The following is a 13,276-nucleotide window of genomic DNA, read 5'->3' as shown; positions in this document are numbered from 1 at the left end:
CTCGTGTGGGGCTGTGGCTTCCTTTCTCCTTGCTGTGCTGGGCCAGGCTGTCCCTCTGAACACTTGGCCTGGGCTCTGGGTCAGCGTCCTCAGGGTCTCTTTCTTAGTTCCTCCTCGGAGCCCTCGCAGACCCACGGGTCACACTGCTTCCACCTCATTTGATGAGCTGCCCTTCTCGGTGGCTTGGGCTTTATCCTTTCATGTCAGCGTCTGGCCGAGTTCTGAATCGCTTAGGGCGTACTCGGCGTCTGCTGTGCGTGAACACAGGTCCCCCTCCTGAGTCCCACCGCTGCCCCTGGAGCATCGGGAGCCATGAGGACAGACGACACTGCCCAGTGCCCAGTAGGTGCTCAGGGGTGCTTGCGGCATGCAGCAAGCGGGGTCGTGCACTTGCAGGGCCTGCGGGACAGAAGGCCACCCAGTGCTGGGGACAGGTGGCTGGGCGGGGCCCATGCAGGTGCCTCCTGAGGACTGAGTGGAAGGCCCTGCCCTGCCTCCCTCAGTGTGGTAGGGACTCAGGCGTCTCCCGAGGTTCTGGTCCCCCCGATGCAGCCCCTCCCTCTGCCGGCGGGATCCAGGGCTGAACCTAGTTCTACAGCCGGCGTCTGCCTCCTGGAAGTTGTCAGGTGACCGGAGCCCTTGGGCCTGGGCGCTGCTCCTTGACTCTCTCGCAGACATGCTGCTGGACCTCAGCGACCTGCTCCAGGTAGCCACACCTCCTCTCTCAACCCTCTCCAGGGGCTGTGCCCGGAGGCCAGGCGTGCTCCTGCCCCAGTCGGGAGGGTCCACGGGGGAAGGCCACCCAGGGCGTGGGTCTCGGTGGAAGCTGGCAAGTGGAGCGGGTAGGGAGGCAGTGGACACGGGTCACGGTGTGGTCCCGGCAGCCCTGGCCTCTGGACCAGGGCAGAGCCTCAGGTAGACTTTATCCAGGGCCGGGAGACTTAGAAAAGAAGGAAGCAGACGCACCTGTGTGCACTTGAAATGATACTCAGGCTTAGACTCTGTCTAGAGAGACTGGCTTCCTGGGTACAGGGCCGCGTCTCTCGTTTCCAGATGCCTGCCCACGATGGGAAGACCCAGCGAGGGGCACGGTCTCAGGGTGGGGGCAGCACCAGGGTGGGGCCCCCGCCGTTCTGCCTGTGTCCCTGGTGGTGGCGCTGGGGCAGGCTCGTCCCTGGGCCCTGGGGTTGGGCCCTGTGGTGATCACCAGTGGGGACTCAGGAAGAAAAATAATGCCATCGAAAGCAGAGGTGACGGCAGTGTGGGGACTCCCTCAGGGACCCATGAACTCTGCACCCCCGCCCCCTCCGAGAGCAGCTCCCGCCCAAGCCTGCGCTGTGCTGCTGGGCGGCAGGGCCACTCCCGTGTCTCCGATGCCGCCTGTATTTGTCCTCCCAGCTGTCCTTATGAACGGCACTTCTCAGAAGTCCTGCTGCAATGTGCTGGGGTCAGGCTAAAAATAATCCCTTGGAATCATGAAAATCCAGCCCCCCATGTGCTGTGCTTGGTGAGCAAGGCCACTCGGCCTGGCTTCTGTCCTGTTGACTTCCCAGGACAGACAGGAGCGAAAGCTGGAGCCAAAGTGCTTGGGAACTTCCAGGAGTTTCCTGCTTCACACCCTGGGACGTGGGAAGCAGCTGCTTGAGGCGGGAGAGGGTGACGGGAGTCCTGGAGCGCCCCCGGGGATGGTCAGGGCCCAGGGGAAGGTCACTGCCGACTGGCGAGACCGCCCAGACTTTGCTTCGGACTTTTAACACTTCGGGTGGAGGGGGGTGCGTCTGGCCCCCTGGGCCTTGGCAGAGCCCAGCCTGGACACTGGGAGTGTGTGAGGTGACACGGCAGCTGTCACCCCTGCCGGCCTCACACTGGCCTTGACACGTCCCTGCCCTCTGGCACTGTCTTCCTGGGGCTGGGACAGGCCGGGCACTCACAGGGCAGGTGTTTCTGCACTGGACGGTGGGTGTGGAGTGTGCCTCTTGGGCGAGCATCCCTCGGGGGCTTGCTTCCCTGCCCGGGGCTGGCCGCTTGGACAGGGTTGGCAGGCGGGCCGGGCTCAGGGCTGGCTTCATCCCCGCTCACACACGCACAGCAAGGTTAGGCTTCCTCCAGGTGGCACGGACGCAAACACCCCCTTTGGCCGGAGCTGGGCGGGACCACGCACACCGAGGGTCCTGGCAGGGGGCCCCTTTGTCCCCCTCTTACAGTGTGGCTGACACAGGCCCTCAGCTGCCTGGGCCACGGCCCCTCAGAGGGAGGCCTGAGTCCCATGAGCAGGGCTGGGGAAGAGGTTGTGTCAGGGCCCGAGGGGTGTGGGGCTGTCTCCTGCTCAGGCTGGGGTGGCGGAGCCATAGCTCGGGCCTGAGGTGGGAGCTCAGTCTTCAACTGGCTCTGCAGGCCAACCCGTCTTCCCACCAGTGCTGGACGGTTCCTTGAGAGCCTGTCACCAAACCCCGCTCAGTAGCCGCTGCCCCACAGGCTGCCCAGCCCTCGGTCAGGCTCTTAGGACAATGTCTGGCCAAGCCCCAGGCTCAGGGGCGCTGGGGGTCTGCACCCGCTGCTCAGCCCATGCCCTGCTGGAGGGATCCGGGTCAGGGTGGGCTCCGCGGAAGAGACCCGCGCTGGGAGCCATGGCGGGTGGTGAGGTCTGCAGAGACCCCAAGGACACAGACGAGGACCCCCAGGGAGCCCCGAGGAACGAGGGGGAGAGTGGTGGGCGGCAGAGCCCGCAGGCCTGGCAGTTTTCCTTCGCAGCAGGTTCACGTGTTGCCAAGGTCGCGGTGGAGTCTAAAAAGGCCACCTGGGCGCAGGGAGGGCCCTGGGTTGTGCTGCGGGGTCCTGGGGGCCGGCAGGGGCTTTCAGAGACGGAACGATGAAAGGCTGACACACTTGTTGCCCACCAGCGCCTCGCCTTCCTCAGCTGTGGTTTCTTCACGACAGGTGAACGTTTACGTGCTGGGGAAGACGTTCCTTCTTCTGGCGAGAGAGCTGTGCATCAACGCGCCGGCCATAGGTACCGCGGGGCACGCTGGCACCCAGCGCTCGGGGGTGGGGGAGGCAAGTGCGAGGGCAAGGACCCGCCCCCTGCCAGGTAAGAAAGGCCCCTGGGAGGGGCCAGGAGCCCAGCAGCATGGGGGTTATTTCTTTTTTTTCCTTTTTCTTTCTTTCTTTTTTTTTTTTTAGGGCCGCACCTGTGGCATATGGAGGTTCCCAGGCTAGGGGTCCAATCGGAGCTACCGCTGCCGGCCACAGCCACAGCCACACCAGATCCGAACCACATCTGGGACCTACACCACAGCTCACGGCAAAACCCATTGAGCAACGCTAGGGGTCGAACCCGCATCGTCACAGTTACTGGTCGGATTCATTGTTGCTGCGCCACAGCGGAACTGCCATGGGGGCTGCCTCTGGCTTAGGACCAGCATGCCCGTGGTCGGAGGCAGGTGTAGAGGGAGGGAAGCAGGGACACCTGGAAGGGTACCCCTGGCAGTGCGGTGCCCCACAGAAGGCAGGACCTATTGGCCGCAGACTGGCCCTGACTGGAGCTGGGTCTGCCCGGAGGGGCTGCTCCCTCCCCCGCCTGTTGTCTAGAAGCCTGTCTCTGCACGTCAAGGAGGCAGGACGTGGGGCCCGGGTGCAGTCCCAGAACACCCACGGCACTGGGTGATGCGAGAAGACACAGCCAGCAGGAGAGCGGCAGGGAGACACTGGCTGGGGTGGTCTGCTCCCGAGGGGCTACAGCCCCGCGCTGAGGGCCACAGGGCCTCCCTCTGGGGCACACGCTGAGGCTCCCCCAAAACAGCCACTGCTGAGGCGTTTGCAGTGAAGGACGGGCAGCACGCCCACGCAGGAGCCAGTGAGCCCGAGCTGGGTTTGTTCCCAGGGGCTGGGGCCCCCCTGGCAGAGAACCCCCACCCCCACCCCCACCCCCACAGGAGGACTTCAAGTGGCTAGTGATAGTTTAGGACGCGTTCGCAGGCGTTCGCGAACAGGTGGGCCTCTGGGGACTCCCCGCTAAGCGCCGTCAGGGCCGAGGTGTCCTCTGTGCATGTCAGTCCTGGGAGACGGCGGGCGCCCCGCTTCGAGACTCACGGTCGTTAGCTGCGTGTGCCTCTCGTTTTGTTAAAACTTTATTATGAAAATCCACTTAAATAGCTGACGTACTTTAAGTGATGTTTCCATTTTGGATTTGAAGAGAGGATCAGAAGCCTAGAACCACCTAGAGGAGAATCCAAGAGGCTGGGAGGGGTGGCAGAGCCCTCAAAACAGGCGCCACTGGGAGGGAACTGGGCCTGCCTCGTGCCCCCCAAACCTGCCCTCCACCTGAGACGTGCACCCCAGCGTACAGGAGATGCCAGCGGGCCCAGTGGCCAGAATCCAGAGACCCAGGCTCCGGCCGTGTAGGAGCGGGTCTGTGTCACGCCTTCGGCCACAGCCGCTCCCGAGAGGCCGGGGCGCGGGGCCGTCAGGCATCGGCGAGGCGGCCGCAAGCGGCGCGGCGCCTCAGGCGTAGAAGATGAGCTCGGGGATCTGCCCGCCCTGCACCCCCGTGCCGTTGGTGCTGTCCGAGGAGCACTGGAACTGGAAGGCCACCTTCCCGCACTGCACCTCCGTCATGCCCTCCTGCCCGAAGTAGCTGAGCTCGCTGCCGTCCAGGACGGCGCTGGCCGTGTAGAAGGTGTCCTGCTCCACCTGCACGGGGTGCTCGAACCAGACGGGGAAGGTGCTGCTGGAGCCGTCGGAGACGAACTTGGTCAGGTTCTGCGCCAGGACCACCCCCAGGCGCTTGAGCTCGATCTTCACGCTGTACTCGGCCTTCCCCGAGCTGGAGCCGTACAGGCCCAGCCCCGCGATGAACACCCTCCTGTCCACGGCAAACTGGATGCTGTCGCAGCGCCCCCGGTAGCGCCACTGGTTGCTGCGGTAGGCGGAGGACTGGAAGCGGTGGCACCTCTGGGGGGCCAGGCCTTTCCTCTTGGTCAGGGGGAACTCGAGGAGGGGCTTGTTGGCCGCCGTGTACCACAGGAAGATGTTGTGGGTCTCCTCCAGCGTCAGGATGTCCGACTGGGCGGCGCCGTTGGCGAACTCCTCCAGGGTCATGGTCGGGATCCGCACCAGGTACAGCGCCGGCCCCAGGACGTGCCTCTTGTTGCGGGGGGTGGCGGGCAGGCCCTGCCTCTTGCACTCGGCCTCGGCCCAGCTCAGCACCGCCTCGAAGACCACGGCCTCCTTGGCGTTGAGCGCCTCCCGCATCACGATGATCTCCAGCGTTTGCCAGTCGATTTCGCAGAAGCCCTCCGACCTGAGCGCCATCTCGGCCTGCGCGTCGATGACCTCCCAGCAGCGCTGGGTCAGCTCGGGCTCCTCGAACAGCCGGCTCTGGGACAGCAGGACGCAGGCGTTTTTGGCTTCCAGGCTCGTCTCCAGAAAGTTGACACAGGCCTTGGCTAGCGCGGGGACAATGTACTTCTTGGCGGCGTAGAGAGTGGCCAGCACCGTGTCGGCTTCCAGGTCGATCTCGTCACTGTACATGTACCTAGGCAGGAGGCGGCGCCAGGTCACAGGCTGCGAGGGACACGCCGCCCGGCAACCGGGTCTGGGAGAGGAGCCCCCCGCCCCCCCGCCCGCCCCCGGCCTCGTGGACCTCAGGCCTCCCCCTCTAGCTGAGCCGGCTTACTTCAGCAGGATCAGAAAGGCCGCGGGCTCCACGTCAGGGATGTGGATCTCGGACTTGACTTCGGCCAGGTCCCCGTAAAACATGGCATAGAAGACAGAGCTCCCCACGGCCAGCACGTACTGTGGACGAGAGAGCGCGCCCTGAGCCCGGGGCCCTGCGCGCCCCCGGCGGCTGCCACGCCCGGGCTAGAGGACCGGCCGCCTCTGGGAGCTCAAAGGGCCGAGCCTCTACCAACCTTGTGGGCAGGCACCCTGCGGGCCGCGCCCGGGGGCCCCACGACGAAGTGCACGTCGGCCATGAGCTCGTTGTTGAACATCAGCGCGTTCCTGCAAAGGGCAGAGGCACACGGCTCGGGGCTGGGGGCGCGGCGCGGGGCGGGGGCGCGGGCAGGGCCGGGGCGGGGCGGGCGCGGCCTCACCTCTCGCGCAGGGTCGGATGGAAGGACTGCCAGTTCGGGCTCTCCAAGTTGTTGTTGTCCGGCGCGGGCGGCTCGGGCGCAGGCGGAGGCGGGGCGGGCAGGGGGGCGCTGGGCCGGCCCTTCCTGCCCGCGGCGGCGGCGGCGGCGGCGTTGCTGTTGGCGATGTCCGTGGCGGTGGCGGTGGCGGCCGCGGCGCCGGCGGGCGCGTAGAGCTCCGCGGCCATCTTCGCGGGCAGGGCGGCCTCCGCGCGCGGGGGCCGCGCGCCGTGCACCCTCGCGACGCGGCGGGGCCTGGGTGGCGGCTCTGCGAGCACCAGGAGCGCGGTGAGGCACTGCGCCACCCGGCCGTGCAGGCAGGCCAGGGGCAGCAGCATGGGGCCGCGGCGGCCGGGGGCGCGCGGTGGCGGCCTGCCGGGGGCGGCGGGCGCGGCTCCCTCGGGCCGCCCCGCCCGCCGGCCTGAGCCTCCAGCTCGCCCGCACCCGCACCACCGCGCCGCCCGCGCGTCACGGCCCGGCCCCGCCCCGCGCGGCCGACGTGCGCGCCTGTCGCCCCGCCCCGCGCGGCCGGCGTGCGCGCGCGCGGCCCCGCTCCCAGGCCCGGCCCCGCCCCGCCGGCGGAGTTGCGGGGGGCGCGGAGCCGGCAGCCCGCGCGGGCGCCGAGCGGGTTGGTGGGGGGGCTGTTCGGGGCGGGGGCGGGGCCGGGGGCGGGGGCGCGGTCAGGGGAGGGGTCCCTGGGCCTGACCCACCCTGGGCCGCTCGCTCCCGGAACCGGTCCGATGCTGTCTCACTGATGGTCAGGGGTGTGGATCCGAGTCAGGTGTTTGTGGGTCATTTTTATGTCCCTGGAGAAATGTCTCGTCAACCACTTTGCCCACGTTTGAATCGGCTTTTGTCCTTATCGAGATTTAGGCGTTCTCTGCGTTTTCGGGAGGTTAAGGTCTTACCAGGTGTATGATTTGCAAATACATTCTCTCATTTTGTTAGTTGCATCTTCTACTATATTGGTTGTTTCCTTTGCTTCACAGGTTTTAACTTTGACATAGTCCCGTTTGCCTATTTTTTTTTCTTTTTCCTCTTTGGGGCCACACGTGTGGCATTTGAAAGTTCCCAGGCTAGGAGTGGAACCTGAGCCACAGCTGCCCGCCTGCACCACAGCTACAGCAAAGGGGATTGGAGCTGCGTCTGCCACCTACACCACAGCTCACGGCAACACGGGATCCCTAACCCACTGAGCAAGACCAGGCATCGAACCCGCATCCTCGTGGGTATCAGCTGGATTCATTTCCGCTGAGCCAGGGCAGGAAGGCCTGTGCTAGCTTTTGTTGTCTGTGCTCTTGGTGTCCCATTCAGGGAATCACGGCACATTCCAAGGTCACGCTGTAGCCCTTCGTTTCTTTCAGGGCTTGACCGCTTCCCGTCCCGTGGTTAGGTCTTTAATTCATTGGGAGTTAGTGTGTGTGTGTGGCATGTGAGATGAGGATCGGTCTTGTTTCTCTGGCACGTGGGTGTCCAGTGTTCCCAGCACCATTTGTCGAGGCCTTGCCCTGTCCCTCTTGGGTGGTCTTGGCACCTTTTTCAGAGGTCATGTGGCCGTGTAGGTGTGGGTGTGTTTCTGAGCTCTCTTCTGTTTCGTTGGTCTCTGGGTTTGTCTTTGTATCAGCATCACGCTATTTTTGCATTTTTAGATTTTTTAAAACTAATGTGTAGTTGACTTGAAATGTCCTATCATATTCTGTCACAAGAGGTTGGATCTAGTTCCCTGTGCTGCGCAGCAGGACCTCATTGCTTATCCACTCCAGTGCCAGGGTTTGCATCTCTTAGCCACAAACTCCCCGTCCATCCCGTTCCCTCGCTCTCCCCTTGGCAGCCCCAAGTCTGTCCTCCATGTCCGTGAGTCTGTTTCTGTTCTGCAGATAGGTTCATTGGGGTTTAATCTGTGAAAATTCTTTGCCTCGTGAAAGTAGTTTATTTATATACTTAGTTTTCCTTTTTACTCTTTCCTCCCTATTTTAAATATTTTGCTTTGGGAGTTGCCACGTGGCTCAGTGGGTCAAGAACTGGACATAGTGTCCGTGAGTACGTGGGTTCGATCCCTGGCCTCGCTCAGTGGGTTCAGGATCCAGTGTTATGCTAGGTTGTGGCAGCGGGTCACAGATGTGGCAGCTCTGACGTGGCCATGGCTGTGGTGCAGGATGGCAGCCGAAGCTCCAGTTCGCCCCCTAGCCTGGGAACCTCCGCAAGCCGCAGGTGCAGCCCCAGTTCTCACTTTGTCAGCCTTAGCTTTTTATTCAGCTACTTCATGTGTTATTTCTTCCTCAATCAAGCGTTTAAGGCTATCAAGTTACCTGAAGAGTTGTTCTTTAACTTCCTGGTAATTTGCATGGAGGTGAGGGAATTGCGTGTCTCTTTCCTGCTCGGTTTTAGTTTTCTTGCATTTGAGGTCAAAGGCGCGTGCGGTGGTGTTTTGCTCTCTGAGAGGTGGGGGGGGTCTCTTCCTTTGTTAACGCGTGGTCAGCTTTCACAGCTGCCTCACAGACCTTGGAAAGCAGTGATTGCTTTCACAGGACGCCGATTTTAAAGCACACGTTACTTCGAGCCTGTGCCGATGAGTCGTTTGCTTCCCACTCCGCCATTCGCTTTTCTCCCCCAGGTCAGTCCGTCGTGTTGGGAGAAGTGAGTTAGAAACCTGCTAAGGTTTCATACCAAGTGTGGACATTTGTTTCCAACACTTCGTGCCCTAATTCTTGCTGTATTCCCCGCATCTGCAGGTTTGCGCCTGGCAGGGGAGTGGCCGACTCCAGGGGGCCCAGTGCGCAGGGCAGGAGGAGGAGGGAGGGCCGCCTGGAAGGTTCTCAGGTTTCCTTTGGAGGGAAGTGAGCGTCTGGGCAGTGGGGGTGTCGTGGCCGGGCCGGCCGGGCGGAGAGCTCCCTTCCTCCTCGTCCTTCCTGCCCGGGAAGCCCGGGCGTGCGCGGGAGCCCCTTCAGGGCTTCCTGACTCCGTTTTCCATGAGGTCTTTCCCTGTGTTGGTCTTCGCGGTTGGGTGGGCTGCTGACAGGCTGTTGGGATCCTGGGGCAGTGGCACAGCCAGGAGGCACAGCTTCCTTTTGCCCGGCCTCCTCGGTCAGCTGGTGGGGAGGAGGGCCCGCTCGAGTCCAGGGTCCCTGGGGGACCAGGCTGCGTCCAGCAGCCGCGGTCTCTGTGGCCTCAGGAACCTTTTCTGGGTCCTCCCTGTGAACCAAGGCTGGCAGGGGATGGAAGGGGTGCCTGTAGGACCTTTCGGGGTTTCCAGGGCCCAGAGCCCCGTCCTGAATGCTCCTGGAGAAGCTGGCGCCCAGAGGGAAGGTGCTGGAAAGCAGCCGAGGTCTCTTGCACTTGCTTCTGCAGCTGTTTGGGGTCTCACAGGGTCTTTCCTACCGGCCCCCTTCCCCCCCAGCAGCCTGCTTCCAGGCAGCGCCTCCTCTGCGGGAGCCTCGTCCCCGGGCCCGGCCCAGCCTGTCTTGAGCGCGGCCACCTGAGGACTCTGTCCAGCAGGGGTCTTGTGCCAGTTGTCTGTGCCATCGAACCCTGGGCGCGCCCTTCTCTCGCCTCTGGCGGTCCTGACAGTCAGTCGCGGTCCGTCCACCCCTTGGTGGTGTCCGCCCACTCCGTGAGGCCCGGGGCCGCGTGAGGGAGGGCCAGGCAGGAGGCGGGGGGCGCGTGTGTGGGCGCAGCGGGCCCCCCTGAGCCGGGCAGCCTTCCTGCAGAGAGGCGCGTGTGTGTGCGCCCGTAGGCGGTGCGGGAGGTGGGAGCTGGCGGTTCGCGAGAGGAAGTGCGTGCGCGCTGTGCTCGGCCTCGCTGGTCGTCCGCGGAGTGCCAGGTGACCCAGGTGATGCCAGCAGGCTCCCTGTGTGCGTCTGGAGGAGCGTGTGCTGTGCGCTCTGCATGTCCAGGAGGGAGGCTCCTATCGGAGAGGAGGGCCCGGGAGCCGAGGCATCTGGGGTGGGGCGAGCTCGTGTCCGCAGGGGCCCGTTTCGGGGGCGGTCAGTCTGGAGTGGGCGTGCGGCATGGGCCCTCTGCGCGTGGCTGCACTGAGGTGGTGTCTTCCGCAGACCCCTGCCTGTACATCCCTCGCTTCGCCCACCTGCTGGAGTTTGGCGACAAGAACCACGAGGTGTCCATGACGGCCCTGAGGCTGCTGCAGAGGATGAAGAGGGACTGGATGCACACGGGCCGGCGCCCCTCGGGCCTCTGCGGGGCAGGTAAGGCGACCGTGGGGTCACGCTGGCCGGGACACTGCCAGCCTGCTGGGGCTTTTGGCAGCCGAGCCGGCAGCTGGGGGTCCAGGGTACCTCCCGACTCCCTTGCCCAGGCCTAACAGCCTGCCAGGACTTCCTCCCACTTCCTCTCGGCCTCCGCAGTCTCGGGGCAGGACCAGGACCCTCAGAGGCCAAGGTGAGCACAGGCTTCCTGTGTTGACCGTCCATTGACTCCTGGGGCACAGCCGTGTGGCCAGTCCGGCCCCAGCGCTGCAGACAGCACCCTGGCCTTTCAGGCTGGTGCTGCTCCTGGACCCCTCCCTAGGAGGACCCTTGCCCAGCACCACAAGGTCCAGTCCACTCCTTCCCGGGACAGCCGGTGGCCGGCAGGGTCAGCAGGGCCGGGATGTGTTTCCACCTCCGTGCCTGCTTCCCAAGCTTGCAGCCTGGATTCCGGGCCTCTCGGCTCCAGCAGGTGGTGGTCACCCCGTGGGGCATGCCAGCCTCGCTCCTTCCCTCCCCAGCGCCAGGCTTGCCCTTCACCAGCCAGAGTTTCCTATACGGGTCACCTTCAAGTTTCCTCGTTCTGCAGGGCTATGCGAAGTCCTCAAAAAAAAACGTACCTTTAATTTTTCTCGCACTTCAAAAAGGAACATGCGATGCAATTTTTTTTGTGTTTTTTTTTTTTTTTTTTTTGTCTTTTTGCTATTTCTTTGGGCCGCTCCCGCGGCATATCAAGGTTCCCAGACTAGGGGTCGAATTGGAGCTGTAGCCCGTGGCCTACACCAGGGCCACAGCAACGCAGGATCCGGTCCGCGTCTGCGACCTACCCCACAGCTCACGGCAACGCCGGATCCTTAACCCACTGAGCAAGGCCAGGGACCGAACCCGCAACCTCATGGTTCCTAGTCGGATTCGTTAACCACTGCGCCACGACGGGAACTCCTATTTTTTGTGCTTTTAACATGACTGGGTGACAGCGTGCCCAGCAGCCTGTGGCGCTCAGGTGCCCTGGCAGGCGTGCGGACTCAGCAGTACCACCCACAGCAGGGAGGGGGCGGTGTCACCCGGGGACCCGGGCCCTGGTTTCAGCGGGGCTGCTCTGGCTCCTTGTTGCTTTCCTCCCCAGCGCTTCTGGTTGCAGCCAGGATGCATGATTTCCGGAGGACTGTCAAAGAGGTCATCGGCGTGGTCAAGGTGTGCGAGTCCACGCTGCGCAAGAGGTGGGTGCCTCCTGCCTCGCGGCTGGTCTCCGGGGTGGCCCTTCCTCCAGCCCCGTGCGGTGGACCTGCAGCTCACCCAGCAGGAAACGGGCACCGGCCGTGGCCTTGCCCGTCCCCTGGTCGGTGCAGCCTGAGCGACCGCTCTCCCTGGGGAAAGACAGGCTCAGACAGAGGGCCACTGCAGTGGGGCGGCCGGTGAGCTCCCCCTTCGGGGTGCCGTGTTCACGGGGTCGTTGCACGTGTTCCCCAGGAGCCTGGGGCGCTTGGGGCTGCTTTCCCACCGAGGCCACGTCCTGTGGCCGTTTTCAGAGGCAGGACTTGATCTTGCTGAGTGAAGACTCTTGGTTCTCTTTCAAAGCTCTTCCCTTAGATGTTTGGAAGAGCGTGTGGGGTGCAGCCAAGAGGCCACGTTGTCGAGGATTGGCCATGGCCGGGCTCGCTGCACCCCGGAAGCCCTGCCTGCTGGGCCTCGCTCCTCTAGGGACCCCTCTGGGTCTAGCAGGGGGAGCCACCTGGGTGCTGTGCCCTCTTCTCCTGGGGACCCGAGCTTCTGGTGGATGGAGGAGGGATTGAGAGGCTGCCAGACAGTCCCTAGGCCTGTGGCCACCGCACAGGACACACCGTGTGCCGGGTCCCCGTGTCTGTCTCAGGCTCACGGAGTTTGAGGACACCCCCACCAGTCAGCTGACCGTGGATGAGTTTATGAAGATCGACCTGGAGGAGGAGTGCGACCCCCCCTCGTACACGGCCGGGCAGCGCAAGCTGCGGATGAAAGAGGTGAGCCCACCCGCAGGCCCGGCTGGCCGAGGGTCTGTGTCCACGCAGAGCTTGTGGGATGGGTGCTGAGCTGGGGGGCGCTGGGGTAGGCCACACTGGACTCAGGCAGACCGGGCCCCAGCCCGTCATCAGCTGGGAGGGTCCCCCGCCCCTCCAGGGCCTCTGGCGCGGAGTCTCAGGGAAGCTGCCTGCCCGCAGGGCCCTGTTGTCAGCATGTGCCAGGCGCTGAAGCCTGTGGCCCGTCGTCACAGGTGGGGGCCCCGGGCCTCAGCTCTGTCTCCCAGCGCCCGGACGCATGCCGCTGGTCAGCCCGGGGGAGCAGCCCTGTGCTGCAGGGCGCTCCATGCCAGGCAGCTCTCAGGGCCGAGAGGCCCGCGAGCACCTGGTTTCACGCCTGGTCGCTCAGTCGCCCGTCCTCTTCCTTTCAGCTTGAACGAGTCCTGTCGAAGCAGCTGGAGGAGGTGGAAGGTAACCGGCTCATCCTCCTGCGCAGGCGCGTCGGGTCGTTCCAGGAGTGGATCTCCTGCCGACTCTGCTTCTGATTTCGCTGCTCCAGGGGAAATTTGCAGCTACCAGGACGCGATTGAGATCGAGCTGGAGAACAGCCGGCCAAAGGCAAAGGGGGCCCTTGCCAGCCTGACCAAAGACGGTGAGTACAGCCGTGTCGCCCCGCCTGGTGGGTTCGCCTCCCCACGCCCGGGCCTCCCCGCGCCGTGCCAGGCGCCAGCCGCCGTCTCAGGCGCCCCAGGGCCTCACTCGATCTCAGCAGCCGCCCGCTGCCCCGCGGGGCCTCGCCAGGCCGCAGGAGCGCTCTTGGCCAGGTCCTTGTGTGCCTGGCTTTCATCCCCCCATGTGGCCTTCCGTCTGGCTTGGGGCACTGCCCCCATCGTGCCCTCCACCTGCCGTCTCTCTCAGGCCACCCAGGACCGGCTGCCGAGTGGACGTTGGT

At 64.4% G+C, this 13,276-nt stretch overlaps 2 protein-coding genes across 13 annotated transcripts in view; one reads left to right on the top strand and one right to left on the bottom strand.

Annotated features, from left to right (window-relative positions):
- The window catches only part of BRF1 (BRF1, RNA polymerase III transcription initiation factor subunit), a 67,623-nt gene that overhangs the window by 44,704 nt on the left and 9,643 nt on the right, over window positions 1-13,276 (top strand). For 6 of the 12 annotated variants that reach the window (XR_002341119.1, XR_002341123.1, XM_021081615.1 and 3 more), the window contains 7 exons: window positions 675-706; window positions 2,938-3,010; window positions 10,181-10,330; window positions 11,457-11,550; window positions 12,201-12,327; window positions 12,756-12,795; window positions 12,884-12,976. Coding sequence is in view for 5 of the 12 variants with exons in the window: in XM_021081615.1 (XP_020937274.1) it covers window positions 675-706; window positions 2,938-3,010; window positions 10,181-10,330; window positions 11,457-11,550; window positions 12,201-12,327; window positions 12,756-12,795; window positions 12,884-12,976 (609 nt within the window). In the remaining 7 variants the exon portion in view is untranslated. Of the gene's footprint in view, window positions 1-674; window positions 707-2,937; window positions 3,089-6,081; window positions 6,417-10,180; window positions 10,331-11,456; window positions 11,551-12,200; window positions 12,328-12,755; window positions 12,796-12,883; window positions 12,977-13,276 lie in introns of those variants that run through there. The other 6 variants (XR_002341118.1, XR_002341122.1, XR_002341120.1 and 3 more) reach the window with 2 other exon arrangements.
- BTBD6 (BTB domain containing 6) lies at window positions 4,106-6,243 on the bottom strand. The gene is made up of 3 exons (XM_021081619.1): window positions 6,093-6,243; window positions 5,675-5,793; window positions 4,106-5,533 (listed from the first exon to the last, which is right to left on the bottom strand). The coding sequence occupies exons 2-3, from the start codon at window positions 5,755-5,757 to the stop codon at window positions 4,501-4,503; spliced, it is 1,116 nt and encodes a 371-aa protein (XP_020937278.1). The 5' UTR covers window positions 5,758-5,793; window positions 6,093-6,243; the 3' UTR covers window positions 4,106-4,500.

This window comes from Sus scrofa, unplaced genomic scaffold, assembly GCF_000003025.6.
Source record: "Sus scrofa isolate TJ Tabasco breed Duroc unplaced genomic scaffold, Sscrofa11.1 Contig1914, whole genome shotgun sequence".
NCBI lineage: Eukaryota > Metazoa > Chordata > Mammalia > Artiodactyla > Suidae > Sus > Sus scrofa.
Note: the sequence above shows the minus strand (reverse complement) of the source record. Positions and strands in the feature narration are given on the sequence as shown.